Here is a 15770-nt window from a genome sequence, read left to right as displayed (position 1 = left end):
GCAAGGAACATTGATTTAGTAAGTACAGGATCGATCCTCGATCAAGGGTTTTGCAGGGCGGCCGTAGGAAGAATACGATCTTCGAGCTTCCTAATTAGCTTGTTCGTCTGCTCAGCCAAGGTCAGGGTTAGGATTGTGTGAGGTAAGATTCTGGCAAGATGAGGCAGAAAACCCTTGTAGATGGCTAAGAACCCCTCCGTACGAACCGTCTTGGACAAGCAGTCAAAGACGCCCTTGTACAAGTTTCCGTTTTGGTTGTACAGGCGGGACATGATGGTATCTATCAGAAGGCATCAGTAAGCAATATCTAAGGGTGCCACTTGCGCGGAATCCACGTACCAGGAGGGTGCATTACACAGCAAACAACGAATCCACTGACGGTGCTGCTAGCAAGGTGCAGAGGTAGACCCTCTTCCATACCAAGATGGCGAACGAATCTTCTCTTGGCGAAGAAGTAGGTGGGCAGCTGCACGGAGCTTCCAAAGCCAGTTCTAATCATGGCGGCGCCGACACCACGATAAAGACCACGGACTCCCTCTGTCTTGTAGATCGAGCTGAGGCCATTCCATGCGTTGCGGTACTTGTGTTGCGTGCCCACAGGCAAGAAGGGCGAGAAGCTCTGTAACCGTGTCTTGACGAGGAAGAAGGGACTACCGGCGGCGGCGCCCATGATTCCTGACCCGGCGCCACAGAACATGTTGATGCCCAAACTCTGCGTCTTACCGTCGTTGTATATGAAGGTAGCAAGGGTATTGCGCATTGGCTCGTAGAAACCCAGACGGCAGCCGTTCAGCAGGACTTGGTAAATGTACGCGCACCCGATACCGCGGTAGATGCCCCGAGCGCCCTCGTTCCTGACAATGACAGACACACCCTGAAGAGGGCCTCGGTATTGATGCGGTTGATGTCCCTTGTCCTTCAATTCTCCTTGTAACTGCATCCTAGAGGTCGTCGGAAAGAAGTCAGCGCGCTGCAGTGGCGGCCTGCAAAGGGAAGGGGACCAGCAGCACATAGACGCACCGAATCTTGACAGTCTCGAACGGGTGTGTAGCCGTCACAGCGCCGCAGGCGGCAATGCCGCCGGCGATGAAGGCGCTATTGCAATGGTTAGCTGCGCCGTTTCGCAGGGTGCCGGCGTGTCATGACTTGCCCCAAAGTTGTTGACATAATGCCAATCTCTTTGCGCGCACAGATAAAGATATATAACTTGTCAACCAACTGAGATGGCGAGGAAGCCGGTTATGCCTTGAAAGCGGTTGTAGTTGTCAGAGACAGATGAAAAAGAGCGACACCGTTAGAAACACGAGGACCTAGAGCGATGACACAAACGGGTCAGCAAAGAACGACGGAATAGTATCGTGGCAGTCTGACGGCCAGCCAGCTGAAGCAAAGCAACGTTCTGATTTGGTTTGATCTTACATGTTCAATTCTTAGTCAGAGCCCATTACCTGCTTGTCGTGCACCTCTAGAATGGGCAAGATCGCAGAAGATGATGGAGCGGGCAGGTTACGAAAGCTCGAATTGATTGACTCTTCGGGCTCTGGGGGGTATCTCAGTAAGCTCCGCGCGCGGAAGAGAAATTGGGAATTTTCGGGTTCAACGACTACGGCCGTGGATAGCCATTGCCGATCCCGGCCTTCTCAATTGCCAATTGGCACCATGGCAGGGTTCGCGGGCTATAGCGGCCTGAATCGGTACCCCGGATCCTAGCTGAAATGGGGGCGTCATTTTAGCTGGCCCATTGCCAGTGAGCCAGTTTCCAATACTTGGTCACGCGTCATCGCACGAGGCTGAAAGCCACTTTTGTTCTAAAATGTGGCTGACTTTGGAAACTCCTCGTGTTTAGTTGTTCACCTTCCTGCCCCACCATTTCAAGCTGGTACCAATTTGAACTGCATTCGCGGTTCTAGTGCTTCGACATAGCCAGCAACGCCCGCAGTTGATTGATTTCGCCGCACCTCTTTTGCAACTAGCCCAACTGAAATGATACCCTGGAGGATTTCTATGGTATAATCCGACCACATCACTGTGTTGAATATCGGGCAGAGACTGCAGGCAACAACAGCATCTGTATCCCCAGCTGCTGTCTACCACCTGAGGCTTGGAAAGCCGCCAATTGCCGCCAGACCGTCATTATGGCTTCGACGCCAATGGATTTGGACCAACGCGAGTCTACACCAGCCAACGGCATCTCGTTGAATATCACCCGTTCCTTAGCAACAAGCAACACATCACAATTAAGTGATGTTGTCTCAACATTCCGCCCGACGAAGGTAGGAAAATGTCGCTGCTCCCTCGTTTGTCAGTAAAGGATTTACCTGACTGGACGCTTAGCTTTTCAAAAGAGACGACATAAAAGACGGCCGACCACAGCCCCATGTTCTCTCACTCGACTTTGACGATCCAGGCGAGCTCCTAATGACGTCTGAAAGCGATGAAACCATTCAAATTTACAATGTCAAGGAGGGACGGCACGACAAGAGCCTCTTGAGCAAGAAGTACGGCGTTAAGTTGGCGAAATTTACACACACAAGCTCAAGCATTCTTTATGCGAGTACGAAACAGAACGGTTAGAGTTGAAATGCAAATAGCTATCTCTAGATATGCGCTAATTGAACAAATAGACCAGATTCGATACCTGGCTACCCACGACAACTCATTTATACGATATTTTGAGGGCCATGAAAAGAGTGTAACGGATATTGCCGTGCACCCAGGTGCCGACAATTTTATATCATGCAGTCAAGACAACACCGTGCGCCTTTGGAACGTCTCTACCAAGCAATGGTGCGGTCAGCTGTTTCTCAGCACGCCGTATCTCGCAGCATATGATCCATCAGGACAAATCTTTGCAGTTGCCTCTTCTAGTAGTGGAAGTGTGTTGTTGTATGACTGTCGCAACTACGACAAGGCACCCTTCGCAACCTTTGACCTAGTTGACGTGGGCAGGCACGTGGACCCCCAATTCGTAGTCAGGGGCTGGACAAAGTTGGAGTTCTCGAACGACGGAAAACACATTCTCGTTGGCACACGTGGCAGCGGCCACTTTCTCCTGGATGCTTTTGACGGGAGCTTGAAGGCGTATCTTCTCAAGCCAGAGGGCGGCACTCGGCGATTGGCTGCGGGTGAGGCGTCAAGCACGCACTACAATGGGGTAAGCCGAACAGATGCACCAACAGTGGAGAGCAGCGGCGATTGCTGCTTCTCGGTGGATGGCCGCTATGTGCTCAGCGGGACTAAGAAAGATGTTTTGGTTTGGGATGTCCTAACGGCTCCGAACGAAACCAAAACACTGAATCCCAGCTGGATCTTGGAGGACAAGCGTGAGGCAGCAGTACTGGCATTTAACCCGCGATACAATTTCTTTGCGACTGCTGACCGGGAGGTCGTCTTCTGGTTACCCGACCCGCATGCATAGGATACGGAACGTATTGGTCTTGGATAAGCCATGAGCGCTACGGGTTGGCAGATTGGATGAAGGGCAAGCATTTTCGGAGTCTAGGATACATGATACCCCAGCCCCTGTAGTTCTGTGTCAAGAAAATTTTGAATGACTAAAAATGTCAACTGTAATCGCATACATAATCAGCAGTTGAGCTAGATGAAGCGCACCATACCAGGGTCAAATGGTTGACGCGATGCAGTGCGGCTTGAGTTTGCCCCTCACCTACCGCCCGAAAGCACAGGTCTCAATATGTAGCTACCTAGACCGAACCCCACCAAAACTTGACCCTTCACCGTCCGCGACCAAGTTTGGTCATTCAATTGAACGTCACTCCACCCTACCACCACTGCACGACGCCCAGCAAACAATTGCTGACGGACAGCACGACTTCTGCGCTCGCTCAAACTGTTCAATCAGTCGCATAGAAGAGCCAAGCCTCGTGATTACGGAAGCTTGTGCTTGGACGCCAGCGGAACAAGGCTGCGACCACACTCCCTCGATCAGAATGCCGACCTACAAGACCAGCCAGGAATGGCTGGAGCAATCCTCCCTCCTCCTTCAAGCCCGTCCAGCAACCGTACGCTCGCCTTATCCTCTTTCACCCTGTCGAGGGATGTTAACTAACTTTCGTCGCTATGCGCGACATCTTTTCACCAGACCAGAATCACAACAAAGTACTCGATAAAGCCCGTTAAGCCTAGGAAGTCGAAGAAGGGTGACGAGGATAACACTATGACCGACGCTGCAACCATTAAACCCCCGAGGGGTAGCCTTGAGATCAAGACATTTGACCCTGTCAGCGGCGTCGCGCTCAAGTACCGTACCACCAAGGCTGCCGAGGTCTCGCGTCTCATCACCACGCTCGGCTCTTTGGGCCGCACCATGTCAACATCCAAGGCTCCTGAAGACGTCAAGGACGAGCCCATGCTTGACACCCCTGCGGAAGAGAAGAGCGCTGCCGCGGTTGAGCCGGAGACTGGCAGCGCGCAGCCGGAAAAGCCCCAGCAGGCGGGTGGTGCCGCTGGTGGAAAGAAGAAGAAGAAGGGCAAGAAATAAGGCAGTTGCACGTTCATAGAAGGCGATAAGTAGAGGATGCGACTCGAAAACGAGCTTTCGCTTTAAAGGCCGCATATGGAGGTGGGAGTTACGAACTGTGAATTTATTGTGAGTTGAGACACTCACAGGAAAATGGTGGGCTTAGCATTGAAATGCATACGTACATTTCGTCTCATGACTGCACACACTCAATTGTTTCAGGAATACTATGTGCCCAACTAACGTCACAGTTACCTTCACAAAAGAACTGAGTTGTAGTATGATCACATTTCATGTGTTATTACTGAAAATAGTCCTTGCCAATACATTTATCCATCACAACAAATCATGTCCCCATTTCCCAACGTCATCCAACCGGCCAGCCCGTGGGAGCCTTTAACTCCCTCTGTAAAATGATGCCTCCCAACGCCGTGTATGAGAAAATGAAATAACTTTACGACGCGACTCAGCTGAGGCGAGTAATTGCAAACCGACGGCGCTATGGTAAGTGCCTTGCGAAATCCAATGTACAAGGGTATAACGAGAAAAGGGTCAAGACAACAGCAACTCCGATCACTTCAAATTTAGAAGTCTTCATCGAAGCAGAAGTCACCACCGTTCTCACCCTTCTCCTCAGGGCTGGAAGCCTCATCTTGGTACTTTTTGGTGCTGTTCATGACACCAGCCTTCTGGTAGTCGGCAACACGCTTCTCAAAGAAGTTGGTCTTGCCGCCAAGGGAGATGTTCTCCATGAAGTCGAAGGGATTGGTCGACTTGTAGACCTTCTCGTTGCCAAGAGCAACTAGTAGACGGTCGGCGACGAACTCAATGTACTGCTTCATGAGATTAGAGTTCATGCCAAGGAGGCCGCAAGGCAGAGCCTCAGTCAAGAATTCCTGCTCAATCTTAACGGCATCGACGATGATGTCCTCAATGACCTGCTTGCTAGGGCGGTGCTTGAGGTGGGAGTACAAAAGGCAGGCAAAATCGGTGTGCAGGCCCTCATCACGAGAGATGAGCTCATTGGAGAAGGTCAGGCCGGGCATAAGACCACGCTTCTTCAGCCAGAAGATGGAAGCGAACGCACCACTGAAGAAGATACCTTCAACAGCGGCGAAGGCGACCAGGCGCTGGGCAAATGTGGATTTCTGGTCGGTGATCCATCTCAGAGCCCAATCGGCCTTCTTGCGGATGCAGGGGACTGTGGGAGAAGGGTCAGCAAAATAAGCGTGCACGCTCAAAGAGGATCTAACATACTAGTATCAATAGCGTTGAAGAGGTATGTGCGCTGCGCAGGCTCCTTGATGTAGGTGTCGATGAGCAGAGAGTAAGTCTCAGAATGGATGTTTTCCATCATGATCTGGAAACCGTAAAAGCAACGGGCCTCAGGGACCTGGACCTCGCCGCTGAAGCGCTCGACCAGATTCTCATTGACAATGCCGTCGGAAGCGGCAAAGAAGGCAAGAATGTGAGAAATAAAGAACTTCTCGTCGTCATTGATCTTGTTGTTCCAATCGTGAAGGTCTTTGGACAGATCGATCTCTTCCGCAGTCCAGAAAGAGGCTTCGGCTTTCTTGTACATTTGCCAAATCTATATGAAGAGTCAGTTAGAGTCTCTAACCAAAACCACTTTACGCGTCCCTGACGCGTGTTATGACGCACCTCGTGGTACTTGATGGGGAAAAGAACAAAACGCTGGCCGTTCTCCTGAAGAAGAGGCTCGTCCATCTCTTCTTCCTTGATGGTAGGGGCAACGTTGGCCAATTGTTGTTGCTTCGTGGTCTCCTCAGTGGGCTTGGTCTGAATGTCGGTCTTCTCGGTTGCGGTGGCAACGTCAGAGCTGAGGGGCTGGTTTTCCTTGTCGGCGGTGTTGAAGTTAAGCTTCTTGACGGGTGACTCCATCTTGAAAGACTCAAGGGCAGAGGCAGCCTAATCGAACTAATTAGTCTGTGGCTTCAACAAGACGGTCGCATGGAAGGGATTGAATCAAGGCATGGCTGGGATGTGGCTCCTAGTCGTGACGTACCTGCTTTGATGGTGTGACTTCAACGGACATTGTGAGGTTTATTGGCAGGCGAAAAGAAGATAGAAAGGGTAACGAAAAGACCACAGGAGACTCCTTGAAGTTGATTGAGAGTATCAGAGAGCTGGTCGAGGTTGTGTCGTGGGTGGTTTCTTGCTTGAGTGTGAAGAGATGTAGACGCGATGTTCGTAGACTGGACTTAGAAGCCAGGCTTTTAAGCCAGGCAGGTCAAACGCACGTGCAGTGAAAGCGCGTCTGTAATTACAGGGGTAGACGCGTTCGTGTTCACGCAGTTGTGCCCCTCGCCCCACTAAAAGCGCGTTAATCAGGGGGCATCCCAGCGCCGCCTAAAGAGATCACCGGCGCGTTTCGCTGCCAAAGTGGTAGGATCCTGTCTCGGTTCTCATATTCCCACTTTCAAACCTTGCAAAAAACGAAGAGCGGCACACCCAAATGGGACGCGTCCGACCCAGCCCTCTTTTTCTTCAACGTATCTCGCCATTTGTAACGAGCTACGGCACCCAAGTGGCCGCATGCGTTCCACTCCTGGTAGCCGACCAGGCAACGATGTCATGTCTGGGGCAACCAAACGCCATTCCACAACAGCTCCCGACAGCCTTCGGCCGAGCAGACGCGCTCCATTTCTCAATATACCCGCCAGTCTGGGTCAAACTACCAAGCTGTAATTCCGTATCCGTAATTCCGCAAAGGTGTTGCTGGCTTCGTACTCGGTGTTACGAACCAACGCGTACTCATCCTCCCTGGTCTGGAATGCCACCTTAATGTTATCTGATCCGATCTGATAAGCAGACTCCTCACAGCCCCGGCCTGGGCGGTTTAAAGTGGCTCTTCAGGACTCATTAATATGTAATTATGTCTAAGCATCGACAAATTCTGATGATTTCTAATTCTTGACTGTGGGTCGACGCGGTCAATCGCGGTCGTCATCATCGCTGGAATCATCCCCTCACCGGGAAGCACAGACTTGATGCCCAGCTTCGGTTTTCAGGTTCAAACAGCCAATGTGTCACGCAGACGTCAAGAATGTTAGTAGTATGTAGTATAAAGCGTGTTGCAAAACCTGCAACAAGTCTACTGAGATAAACTAAAATGGGTATGTAAACTGAAGTACTTTATCATTTCTGTGTCCGCGTCGTCCCGCCATTAACATCATAACATAAGCGAGTCTCGAGGGATGGCGCCAAATAATGACGTTGTAGCTCATCCTCCTTCACAACGTACCGATAAGCCAAACCCATGAACTAATATGCCGCCCGGGCGCCTCAAGAATAAAATTTGCAATTGTTTTTCCTCGTCCGTCCCTTCCATAAGTATCTGCTTTAGCGGCGCGAGGCTTGCTGAGCAGGTCTGTCCCTTCGATCGCGGCTCTCACGACCCATCTCCTCGTCCTGAACTTTGGAACGACCGAATCCAAACCAGCCTCGGCTTGCACCAGAACGACTGTCCCGGGTCTTAGCAGGAGCAGGAGCAGTCGGGGTGCGTTCGTTATAAGAATGTTGGCGAGCACCCCCACTGCTGGCCGCCATATGTGCATGCCGGCGCGGTTCCTCTTCAACGTACGCAGGCGGCGTATGTTCATCTTGCCAACGGTCAAATTCGTCTGCCTCGCTTGGGTCAACCGCTGGTAGAGGTGTTCCAGTTCGTCGAAGATTCTTCTTTCCTTGTTCGCGAAGATAGTCTTCAAGAAGAATGGCGTTCTTGGTGTTACAGCGAAAGGCAGCGTCAGCGATGTCTCCCACAAAGGGCACGAGACCAATGGCGAAGTCAACAATAATGTTGAACAGCATTTTCGTCTTAAGCGATCCTGGAAGTCCGCCATCAATCTTATTACAAGTCTTGAACACCATTAACGCCATGAATGCGTCAAGAGCATCACCGATACTGGCAAGAGACAATGTTAGTTGCTAAGTGAAAGCGAAATGTGGGGAACATGCAACATACGCAGGGACAAGACCAATAACGCTGCTCCAACCGAAACGGACACCGCAGAGGCTGAATAAAGACATGTCAAGACGGTAAGCTCGTCTTTTGACCTTAGTTAAAACCTCGCCATCCTTTGGAGAGATGCCAGGCGGCAAAGCCTTTCTCCGCTTCTTAACTTTACCGCTAGGGCGTCCATCAAGTCTGGTGGCAGGTACTGTCTCGAAGTAAGGATCCTACAGACAGAGTTAGTTGATTGTGTCGGGCAGTGTAGGATGCACACATCTCGAATGAGACACGTACCTCGCGTCCAAATTTGTTCTCGACCCTTTCCGCCAAGATCTTCTTGCTAACCCACTTGGCGACAAGACTTGCCATGTTGGTAAAGGGGCACGGTAGAGCGGTAAAGCTGCGGTCGTGAAGGGTTTCTTTGCGTGGTCACCCAACAATATGTCGTAAGTGAAAGCAAGGTTAGTGAGCTGGACTTTACTGATAGGCCCGGCTGCAAAGTCGGGTTTGGAGAGCGGCTTCTTATTGTGGTGTCCAGAAAAGGTGATAGTAGTTGAGGTTTGGAAGCAGCCACTACGGATGGGGCTGTGGTAGAGGCTGGAGGGCTGGAACAAACAACTATGAAAGAGAGAATTGAGGGGGAAACGTGGCGAGGATTTAAGTATCTAGGCAAGTAAAGCAACAAAATGCTATGCAGGGCCTAAATCACCACAGAAGTTGCCTCTCGACGTAACTAAAGGCCCGGCTGATCATGAGCGCCCAGAATTCCTGTTTTGACAAGCCAGGGACCAGACCTCGATCATGATGTAATTCTGGCGGCCACTGCAGGCCAGTGCATCTGAGCAGTACCGAGAGGCCTCTTCAGCGGGGCCAGAACAGGCTAGCTCACTGTGTTTCACATCATGCCGCAGCGATTTTGCTGTGTGGTCTTTCGTCAGCGCGCAACCCGACTGGTCGGAATGGGCAGTGCCGGAGTGTTGGTCCTGCTGAAAGCTGAAGTTATGGAAGCTAGTCAGGGACTGGTTGGTAGGCCTAGGCCGCTTCTGCCCATGCTGCTGGCATTGACAACGATACTGGAACGGATGTCCAGCCACGTAAGTGCAAATGTGGCAATCAAATGACCTTAGCTTAGCCACGATGTGGCTTCGATTTTCCATGCAGCCCCGCCTCTCGAGGATATTTCAGACCAGGTACAGGCGGTTATTGAGAGCAAGCACCAGGGAGTTGCTTGTCTACATTCGCCCAATAACGTGTACCGACTCAGATGGAGGTCCTAGCCAGTAGGGGATCAGTGGTGTCAGTGTACATAGCAAACCAGACGGAAGCTCTTAGTCTGACGTGACAAGACGGGCTGTGTCTGACAGTCTTCGTTCCGGACAATGCACTGTACCAATACAAACTATGCAGATAGGAAGTTGTCAAATCAGCTTGTCCTGGCCAATCAAATTTGGGTCACTGGGGCTTTCCGCCACACAACACCTGCCACGTCCGTTCTATCTTTCTCCACAGAAATTGAGCCGACTGTGGCTTTCTGCTGGACAATGACTACTACCTTACTATGTACCTTACCTGTCGTCTACGAAGAATGTAATGCATCAATTCTCTGCCTCCTTCCATGTTGAACAGCAGCACCACAACCAACCACCGAGAGGGCCGCTCGTTCACACATCCCGTTGCTTACAACAAGTTGCAGATCCAGATCATTCTGCTTCAACCACGCTTAAACGTGTTGTCAAACGCCACTCCTCCGCTTTGACTTTTTTGTTAGCCCGTAGTTGCCGACCCAGTCGCAGGCGCATTCCGGTCGCAAGCGGGAAGCCTTGAGCCTGAGCCTGATCCGCAACCCAAACCGCCTTACCCGTACCATGCTATCGCCGCTCCTCGCCTTGTATCCAACCCATACTCGCCGCCAGGAGTTTTTATCTACCGCAACTGCACATTCTTGTACAGGCGACTAAATCGACACGATCTTTCTTTTGGTATGTTCTTGGCTGTCGCCCAAAATGGCCGAAGGAAAGATGCAGCTGGAGGATTGTATGTTACCCCACACCAAAACAACAATGGCGACAACCAGCCTCGTGTCGTCACCCCTCATATTTTTGCCGGCGTAACAAGGCTGACAGCAAAATACTAAACAGGGTTGGACGATCTCTGTGTCCGATTCATCATTAATCTTCCCGAGGAAGATCTTTCATCTGTTGCACGTATCTGTTTTCAAATCGAGGAGGCACAATGGTTTTACGAAGATTTCGTCCGCCCACTCGACCCTACCCTTCCTTCCATGACCCTCCGAAGCTTTAGTCTCAGGATATTCCAGCATTGCCCGCTGCTGGCGCCGTTTTCAGTCGAAAATCACACAGAAGCCTTCGAAGAGTTTCTACAATACAAGACGCGGGTTCCTGTAAGAGGGGCTATCCTGCTTAATGAGGCTATGGATTCAACCATACTGGTCAAGGGCTGGAAAAAGGGTGCCAATTGGAGCTTCCCTCGTGGTAAAATTAACAAGGATGAAGATGACCTCGAATGTGCCATTCGTGAGGTATACGAGGAGACCGGATACGACTTGCATGCAGCTGGCTTGGTACCCGAAAACCGAGACGTCAAGTATATTGAGGTGACCATGCGAGAGCAGCAGCTGAGGCTCTATGTCTTCCGCAATGTCCCTTTGGATACACATTTTCAGCCCCGAACGAGGAAAGAGATCAGCAAGATTCAATGGTACAAGCTCTCAGAGCTTCCTGCTTTCCGAAAGAAGGGTGCTCAAAACCAGAACGACGCAGCCGCAGCTGCGAATGCAAACAAATTCTACATGGTGGCCCCTTTCTTAGTGCCCCTCAAAAAATGGGTTGTGCAACAGAAGAAGAAGGATGCTATTAAGGCTGCTAACGAGACGCAATTCCATCCTCACACATTCCACGATGAGCCTGTGACCGAGGACGACGTTTGGCAAACTGAGCCAGCAACCGATACTTCGACTCGCACACCAGCACTTGATACTCTGGAGGGTGCAACCAAGGAACTACAGCGCTTGCTAAAGGTTCAGCCCGCCGCAGCGCAGGCTACTTCGGTCCCTCTCTCTCCAGATGTTGGAGGAGATAAGGGCGCATCGTTACTGGCCATTCTTCAAGCCAAGACCCAGGCTGCTGTCAAAAATGCCCCGGTCTCGCAACTCCCTCATACACCGCACGATCATACTATAGAAGAAGTACCACAACCACGAAGTCCCCATGGGCAGCATCATCCTCAGCAGCGGGCGCCGATAACAAGCTATCAGCCTGCACCCTACTTTCCGGTTGTTCCAGATGGAACACCCCAACAATGGGCTTTCTCCCAGTCCAGCCATGCCAGCAATGTGGGCAATGCTGCTCCCCAAGTCAGACAATTAGTGAATGGTCCTGCCTACGGGCACCCACAGCCGACTTTGAGACACCCGCAACCACTGCCTCCTCAAGTTCAAAAAACACTCCTCAGTAGGAGTGCTTTCGCCGAGGCCACTCCGCCCCCCCAACCAAATCACATTCAGGAAAATGCAAACCAGACCGTGATTACGGCACAGTATCAACAAACACACTTTCATCAGCAAACCCAAAACCTGCTGTATCAGCCTAAGCCGCCCGCCGGTCAACTTTCGAATCAGTCTATGGCACTGCTAGGCGTTCTCAAAGCCGACACAAAGACAGCCAGCTTGGACGTGCCGACAGCTTATTCTCCGCGAGCATTTGGCCCGTCTGCCCCGGGATCTGTTCAGCATTCTGGCGCAATACATGATCATGGTGGGGCTCAGCCTTATGAGCAACCGACCGGTCCACCATTCCCAAACACAGACCCAGCTCAGGCCTATGCGAACCAAGCCTTAAATCAACGAGGTCAGCAGCCTATTGACCCCGCGCATCGATCTGCTCTTCTACAGATGTTCAAAAAGCCCGACGTCAGCTCATCCCATTCAAATCAACCTGCCGAGCTGCCGGCAACCACATCTAGTGCAGCACTCCTTAAGGGGCTCTCCACCGCGAGAGGAAACAGCCACGATACTTCCAGTCCAGTTGTCCAGAATCGCAGCACTCAGCCTGTTTCAAGCAGCCCGCTCAGCAGGCCTCCCCAAGGACCTTCAGACCTATCTGGTCAAATTCCCATCCACCACTTATCGTTACAATCCCAAATTGGCAGGACCGAACAACAAACTCAATATACAGGAGGCTCCAGCCCGAGAACAGTGGAGAGTCGGGGTGTATATCACCAAAACAACAGCAATCACTCTTCGCAAATGCATCCGAGTCACGTATTGCAACACACAGAAAATCTGGCCAAGCCAAGGGGGTCTCGGGGATCCGCCATGGCCGCAGTCTTTGGCCCAGCCGGTGCAGACAAGCCCGCAAGTTTAGCAAGTCCTCCTGCAGCATCAGCTCTTCCAGCACCGGGTACTTTGCAGCGCAAACCTGAAATGTCCACAGAACAGAAACAGAAACTTCTCTCGCTCTTTGGCAAGCCCCAATCCCCAAGCCCGGGTCCAGGCTACATGATTGGTGATAAGGGCAAGGCCAGAGAAACGTTACCCCCTGAGACAGGAATGCGGTCGCGAGTGGCGTCTCTTGCTTCTGTGAATGGACAGGGCCATCCGGAAAGCCTGCCTGGGTCTCGACGTGGCAGTCAGACGCCGATTTCACCTGCAGACCGTAGCTTCCTACTTGGCTACCTCGCGTCGGTGGCGAACAATGCCAAGTAGGACTAGCTAGCTCTTCCAAGGGAGGGCAGCTTGGCTCAGATTTAGACTTGGTAGCGCAAGCATCACAATTTCAGGTACTGGCTTGCGAGCTCATTGAGTTGAAGCCTGGTTTTCTTTGTCTTTTTTTAAACTCCTTTTTTCAATGTCATTGCATTGCTACGGGTTCTTGGGATTTGACAACGTATCTGCGTTGGTAAACTATTGCTTGGGAGAGATAGCAAAGGTGCAGAATGGGATATTCAGGCATGAGATATTATACCCTGGGATGCACCACGTCTGCCAGTTTCGCTAGAGTAATTGGAACCGATTCTCCAACCAGTTGTGTCAGGGCTGTTCCTGGGGTCTGGGGAAAGCTGTCAAAGGTCCAGGAAACCCCTTGGACAAACAGACAGGTTATCCCCCACCCCCGCGCAGTACCATGTGCCTGTCTCCTGTCCCCGCGGTGGCGTGACATGGGTTAGCCGGCCTGTAACGGTGTAAAAGCTGGACCTAGCAAATGTGGAGTTCTAATAGGCTGTTTCGTCCTATACTATTGGTGTCGGTAAAGTACGTTTGTCACGAGGTGATACTTCCAAAGTGGGCTGATGAAGCGTGGGATGAACTCCTCTGGCGTTGTCCAAGCCATCCCTCAGTCATGCTCATTTCGCACCTCCTCTTGTAGACATGGAAATTGGTGGGAGAGAATTGGAAGGCCTGTTTCGAGATGGCAGGAACAAGATAAACGCAACCGAAATCGGTTGCCTTGCCATGTGCCCATCTTTTTCAATCGAACCATTCATTGTAAGAAAAGGTTGAGTGCGGTACACACCGATGGCCTCATCAGCATATGAGAAGCTGCTGCAGTATAACTGAGCCTATGGGCCCCTGGGTTTTGTTTATTGGGGAGAACTAATTTTGATCGTATTAAACTCATAAATCATCCGCTCAGAACTTAATCTTCACCGACGATATTTCCAGAATTTGGAACTAAGATAACCACTTATACTTGTAGTCAATTGCAGATCGCTGTATCCCAAGTATGTTCTTCAATACATCCGCAGATGCTCTCTATATCCCCCCTACCACAATCGACCCTGTAGGCTACGGCAAGGTTGCTATTGTCACAGGCTGTGGATCAGGGATCGGTCTCGCATGCACACAGCTTCTCCTCGCGCATCAGTATCAAGTCTGCGGCCTCGATATACGCGATTTCAACTACTCGCTTCTCCAAGAGTCGGACCATGGCCGGTTCCACTTCCACCGCGCCGACCTCACGGAATTGCGGGCGTGTGAAGATGGTGTATATGCATCAATTGCGTCTTTTGGGTGGAGTATACCGTGGCTGGACTTACTCGTAGAATGCTAGTCTAACGAAGGACATTAGGAGAAGAATCGATCTGCTCGTTAACGTGGCGGGTGTCATGGATAGCTTCAGCAGCGCTGACGGCGTCACAGACGTTGAGTGGGACAGGGTTATAGCCGTCAACCTAACCGCCCCCGTCAAAATGATGAGGGCCGTTCTACCTTTCATGAAGGAAAAGTCCACCGGCGTCATTGTCAATGTTGCCAGCACGGCTGGGCTCTCAGGGGCTGTCGCCGGTATTGCGTACACTTGCAGCAAACACGGACTGGTAAGGTCACTCTGGATGTAAATTTCATGAGGGCGAGAGAGCTAACTCTTCGGGCCTATAATACAGATTGGCGCCACAAAGAACGTGGCCTGGCGTTTCCGCAAGGAGGGTATCCGGTGCAATGCCGTGCTCCCCGGTGCTATCGATTCGCGGATCGGCAAGGCTATCGCCTCGGGGCACGCTGACGAGTTTGACATCGAAGCTTATGCACAGGTTGAACCAGTCCATGCTCTGCATGCCCAAACATCGGACTCAACCCCAAACATCACGCCGCTTGAGGTTGCACAAGCAGTCGTATTCTTGGCGACTGACCAGGCGAGGACCATAAATGGTGTGGCCCTGCCTATTGACCAAGCTTGGGGCGTTGTGTAACAATTTCTCGTGTTTTCCTGGTCGAGAACATATGGAAGAATGGGTACGAAATTACGAAGTATTGTCACGTATTGACTTGCTCTATTTCTTTTCGGGATTTAAACTGGTTAGATGACCCGTGTCACCTCTTTGCCCTCTTGTCGTTTCACTTTTCCATCAATGTCCCTTCTTCGATCATGTTTGAGCCCTGTGAGCTAGGCAGTTTGCATGCCTATGTGCCATATCCCAAATAGCAAGGTCCATATCGCCGAGTAAAAACTGTCGTTTATTACATCTATCTTACTCACTTCAATCGTTCCGTGACATGAAGCGCACTGTCACTTGAGCAGGTGAGAGGAAAGCACCAGAAATGCAGCTACTGGATATTGCCATCATACAATAATAGATGCCACAGTAAGATATGAATGTGGACTTCAACATTGGCGAATGGGTCTTAGTGAACCTCTCGTACACCGCTAGAAGAGGGCCATGCATCAAGCAAAGTAAATAATATTTATTCAAGTAAAGATATCCGCAACTCCGAGACGCCTGTAGCACGGTATATGACGGTCAGTGTGCACTGCTTTCAATTACACATGGCCGTGTTTGTGAATACCATCATCTGAGAGAGCA

The 15770-nt window shown here is 51.1% G+C and overlaps 7 protein-coding genes across 7 annotated transcripts; 4 read left to right on the top strand and 3 right to left on the bottom strand.

Moving 5' to 3' along the window:
* Nucleotides 1-41: 41 nt before the first annotated feature.
* Nucleotides 42-1118, bottom strand: CTRU02_213514 (Mitochondrial oxaloacetate transport protein; the record flags this gene model as incomplete). The annotated part of the gene is made up of 3 exons (XM_036730757.2): nt 42-280; nt 340-941; nt 1021-1118. Coding segments are annotated over 3 exons (939 nt in total), but the record flags the coding sequence as incomplete, so codon positions are not given.
* A 1017-nt stretch (nt 1119-2135) lies between these two features.
* On the top strand, nt 2136-3418 carry CTRU02_213513 (WD repeat protein; the record flags this gene model as incomplete). The annotated part of the gene is made up of 3 exons (XM_036730759.1): nt 2136-2273; nt 2335-2569; nt 2625-3418. The coding sequence occupies 3 exons, from the start codon at nt 2136-2138 to the stop codon at nt 3416-3418; spliced, it is 1167 nt and encodes a 388-aa protein (XP_036577534.1).
* A 532-nt stretch (nt 3419-3950) lies between these two features.
* On the top strand, nt 3951-4501 carry CTRU02_213512 (uncharacterized protein; the record flags this gene model as incomplete). Its single annotated transcript, XM_036730760.1, has 2 exons — nt 3951-4022; nt 4103-4501. The coding sequence occupies 2 exons, from the start codon at nt 3951-3953 to the stop codon at nt 4499-4501; spliced, it is 471 nt and encodes a 156-aa protein (XP_036577535.1).
* A 563-nt stretch (nt 4502-5064) lies between these two features.
* On the bottom strand, nt 5065-6536 carry CTRU02_213511 (ribonucleotide reductase small subunit; the record flags this gene model as incomplete). The annotated part of the gene is made up of 4 exons (XM_036730758.1): nt 5065-5681; nt 5738-6071; nt 6143-6409; nt 6507-6536. 4 exons carry the CDS (start codon nt 6534-6536, stop codon nt 5065-5067), a joined length of 1248 nt encoding a protein of 415 aa, XP_036577536.1.
* Nucleotides 6537-7843: 1307 nt separating this feature from the next.
* Nucleotides 7844-8822, bottom strand: CTRU02_213510 (ph domain-containing protein; the record flags this gene model as incomplete). The annotated part of the gene is made up of 3 exons (XM_036730761.1): nt 7844-8405; nt 8466-8680; nt 8748-8822. 3 exons carry the CDS (start codon nt 8820-8822, stop codon nt 7844-7846), a joined length of 852 nt encoding a protein of 283 aa, XP_036577537.1.
* A 1912-nt stretch (nt 8823-10734) lies between these two features.
* CTRU02_213509 (uncharacterized protein) lies at nt 10735-13176 on the top strand (the record flags this gene model as incomplete). Its single annotated transcript, XM_036730762.1, has 1 exon — nt 10735-13176. One exon carries the CDS (start codon nt 10735-10737, stop codon nt 13174-13176), a length of 2442 nt encoding a protein of 813 aa, XP_036577538.1.
* A 1018-nt stretch (nt 13177-14194) lies between these two features.
* On the top strand, nt 14195-15158 carry CTRU02_213508 (bacilysin biosynthesis oxidoreductase bacC; the record flags this gene model as incomplete). The annotated part of the gene is made up of 3 exons (XM_070206069.1): nt 14195-14493; nt 14540-14786; nt 14853-15158. The coding sequence occupies 3 exons, from the start codon at nt 14195-14197 to the stop codon at nt 15156-15158; spliced, it is 852 nt and encodes a 283-aa protein (XP_070060101.1).
* Nucleotides 15159-15770: the final 612 nt, after the last annotated feature.

The sequence above is a fragment of the Colletotrichum truncatum genome (genome assembly GCF_014235925.2).
Source record: "Colletotrichum truncatum strain CMES1059 chromosome Unknown Contig_0010, whole genome shotgun sequence".
In the NCBI taxonomy this organism is placed as follows: domain Eukaryota; kingdom Fungi; phylum Ascomycota; class Sordariomycetes; order Glomerellales; family Glomerellaceae; genus Colletotrichum; species Colletotrichum truncatum.
This window is presented reverse-complemented; position numbering and strand designations above follow the sequence as displayed.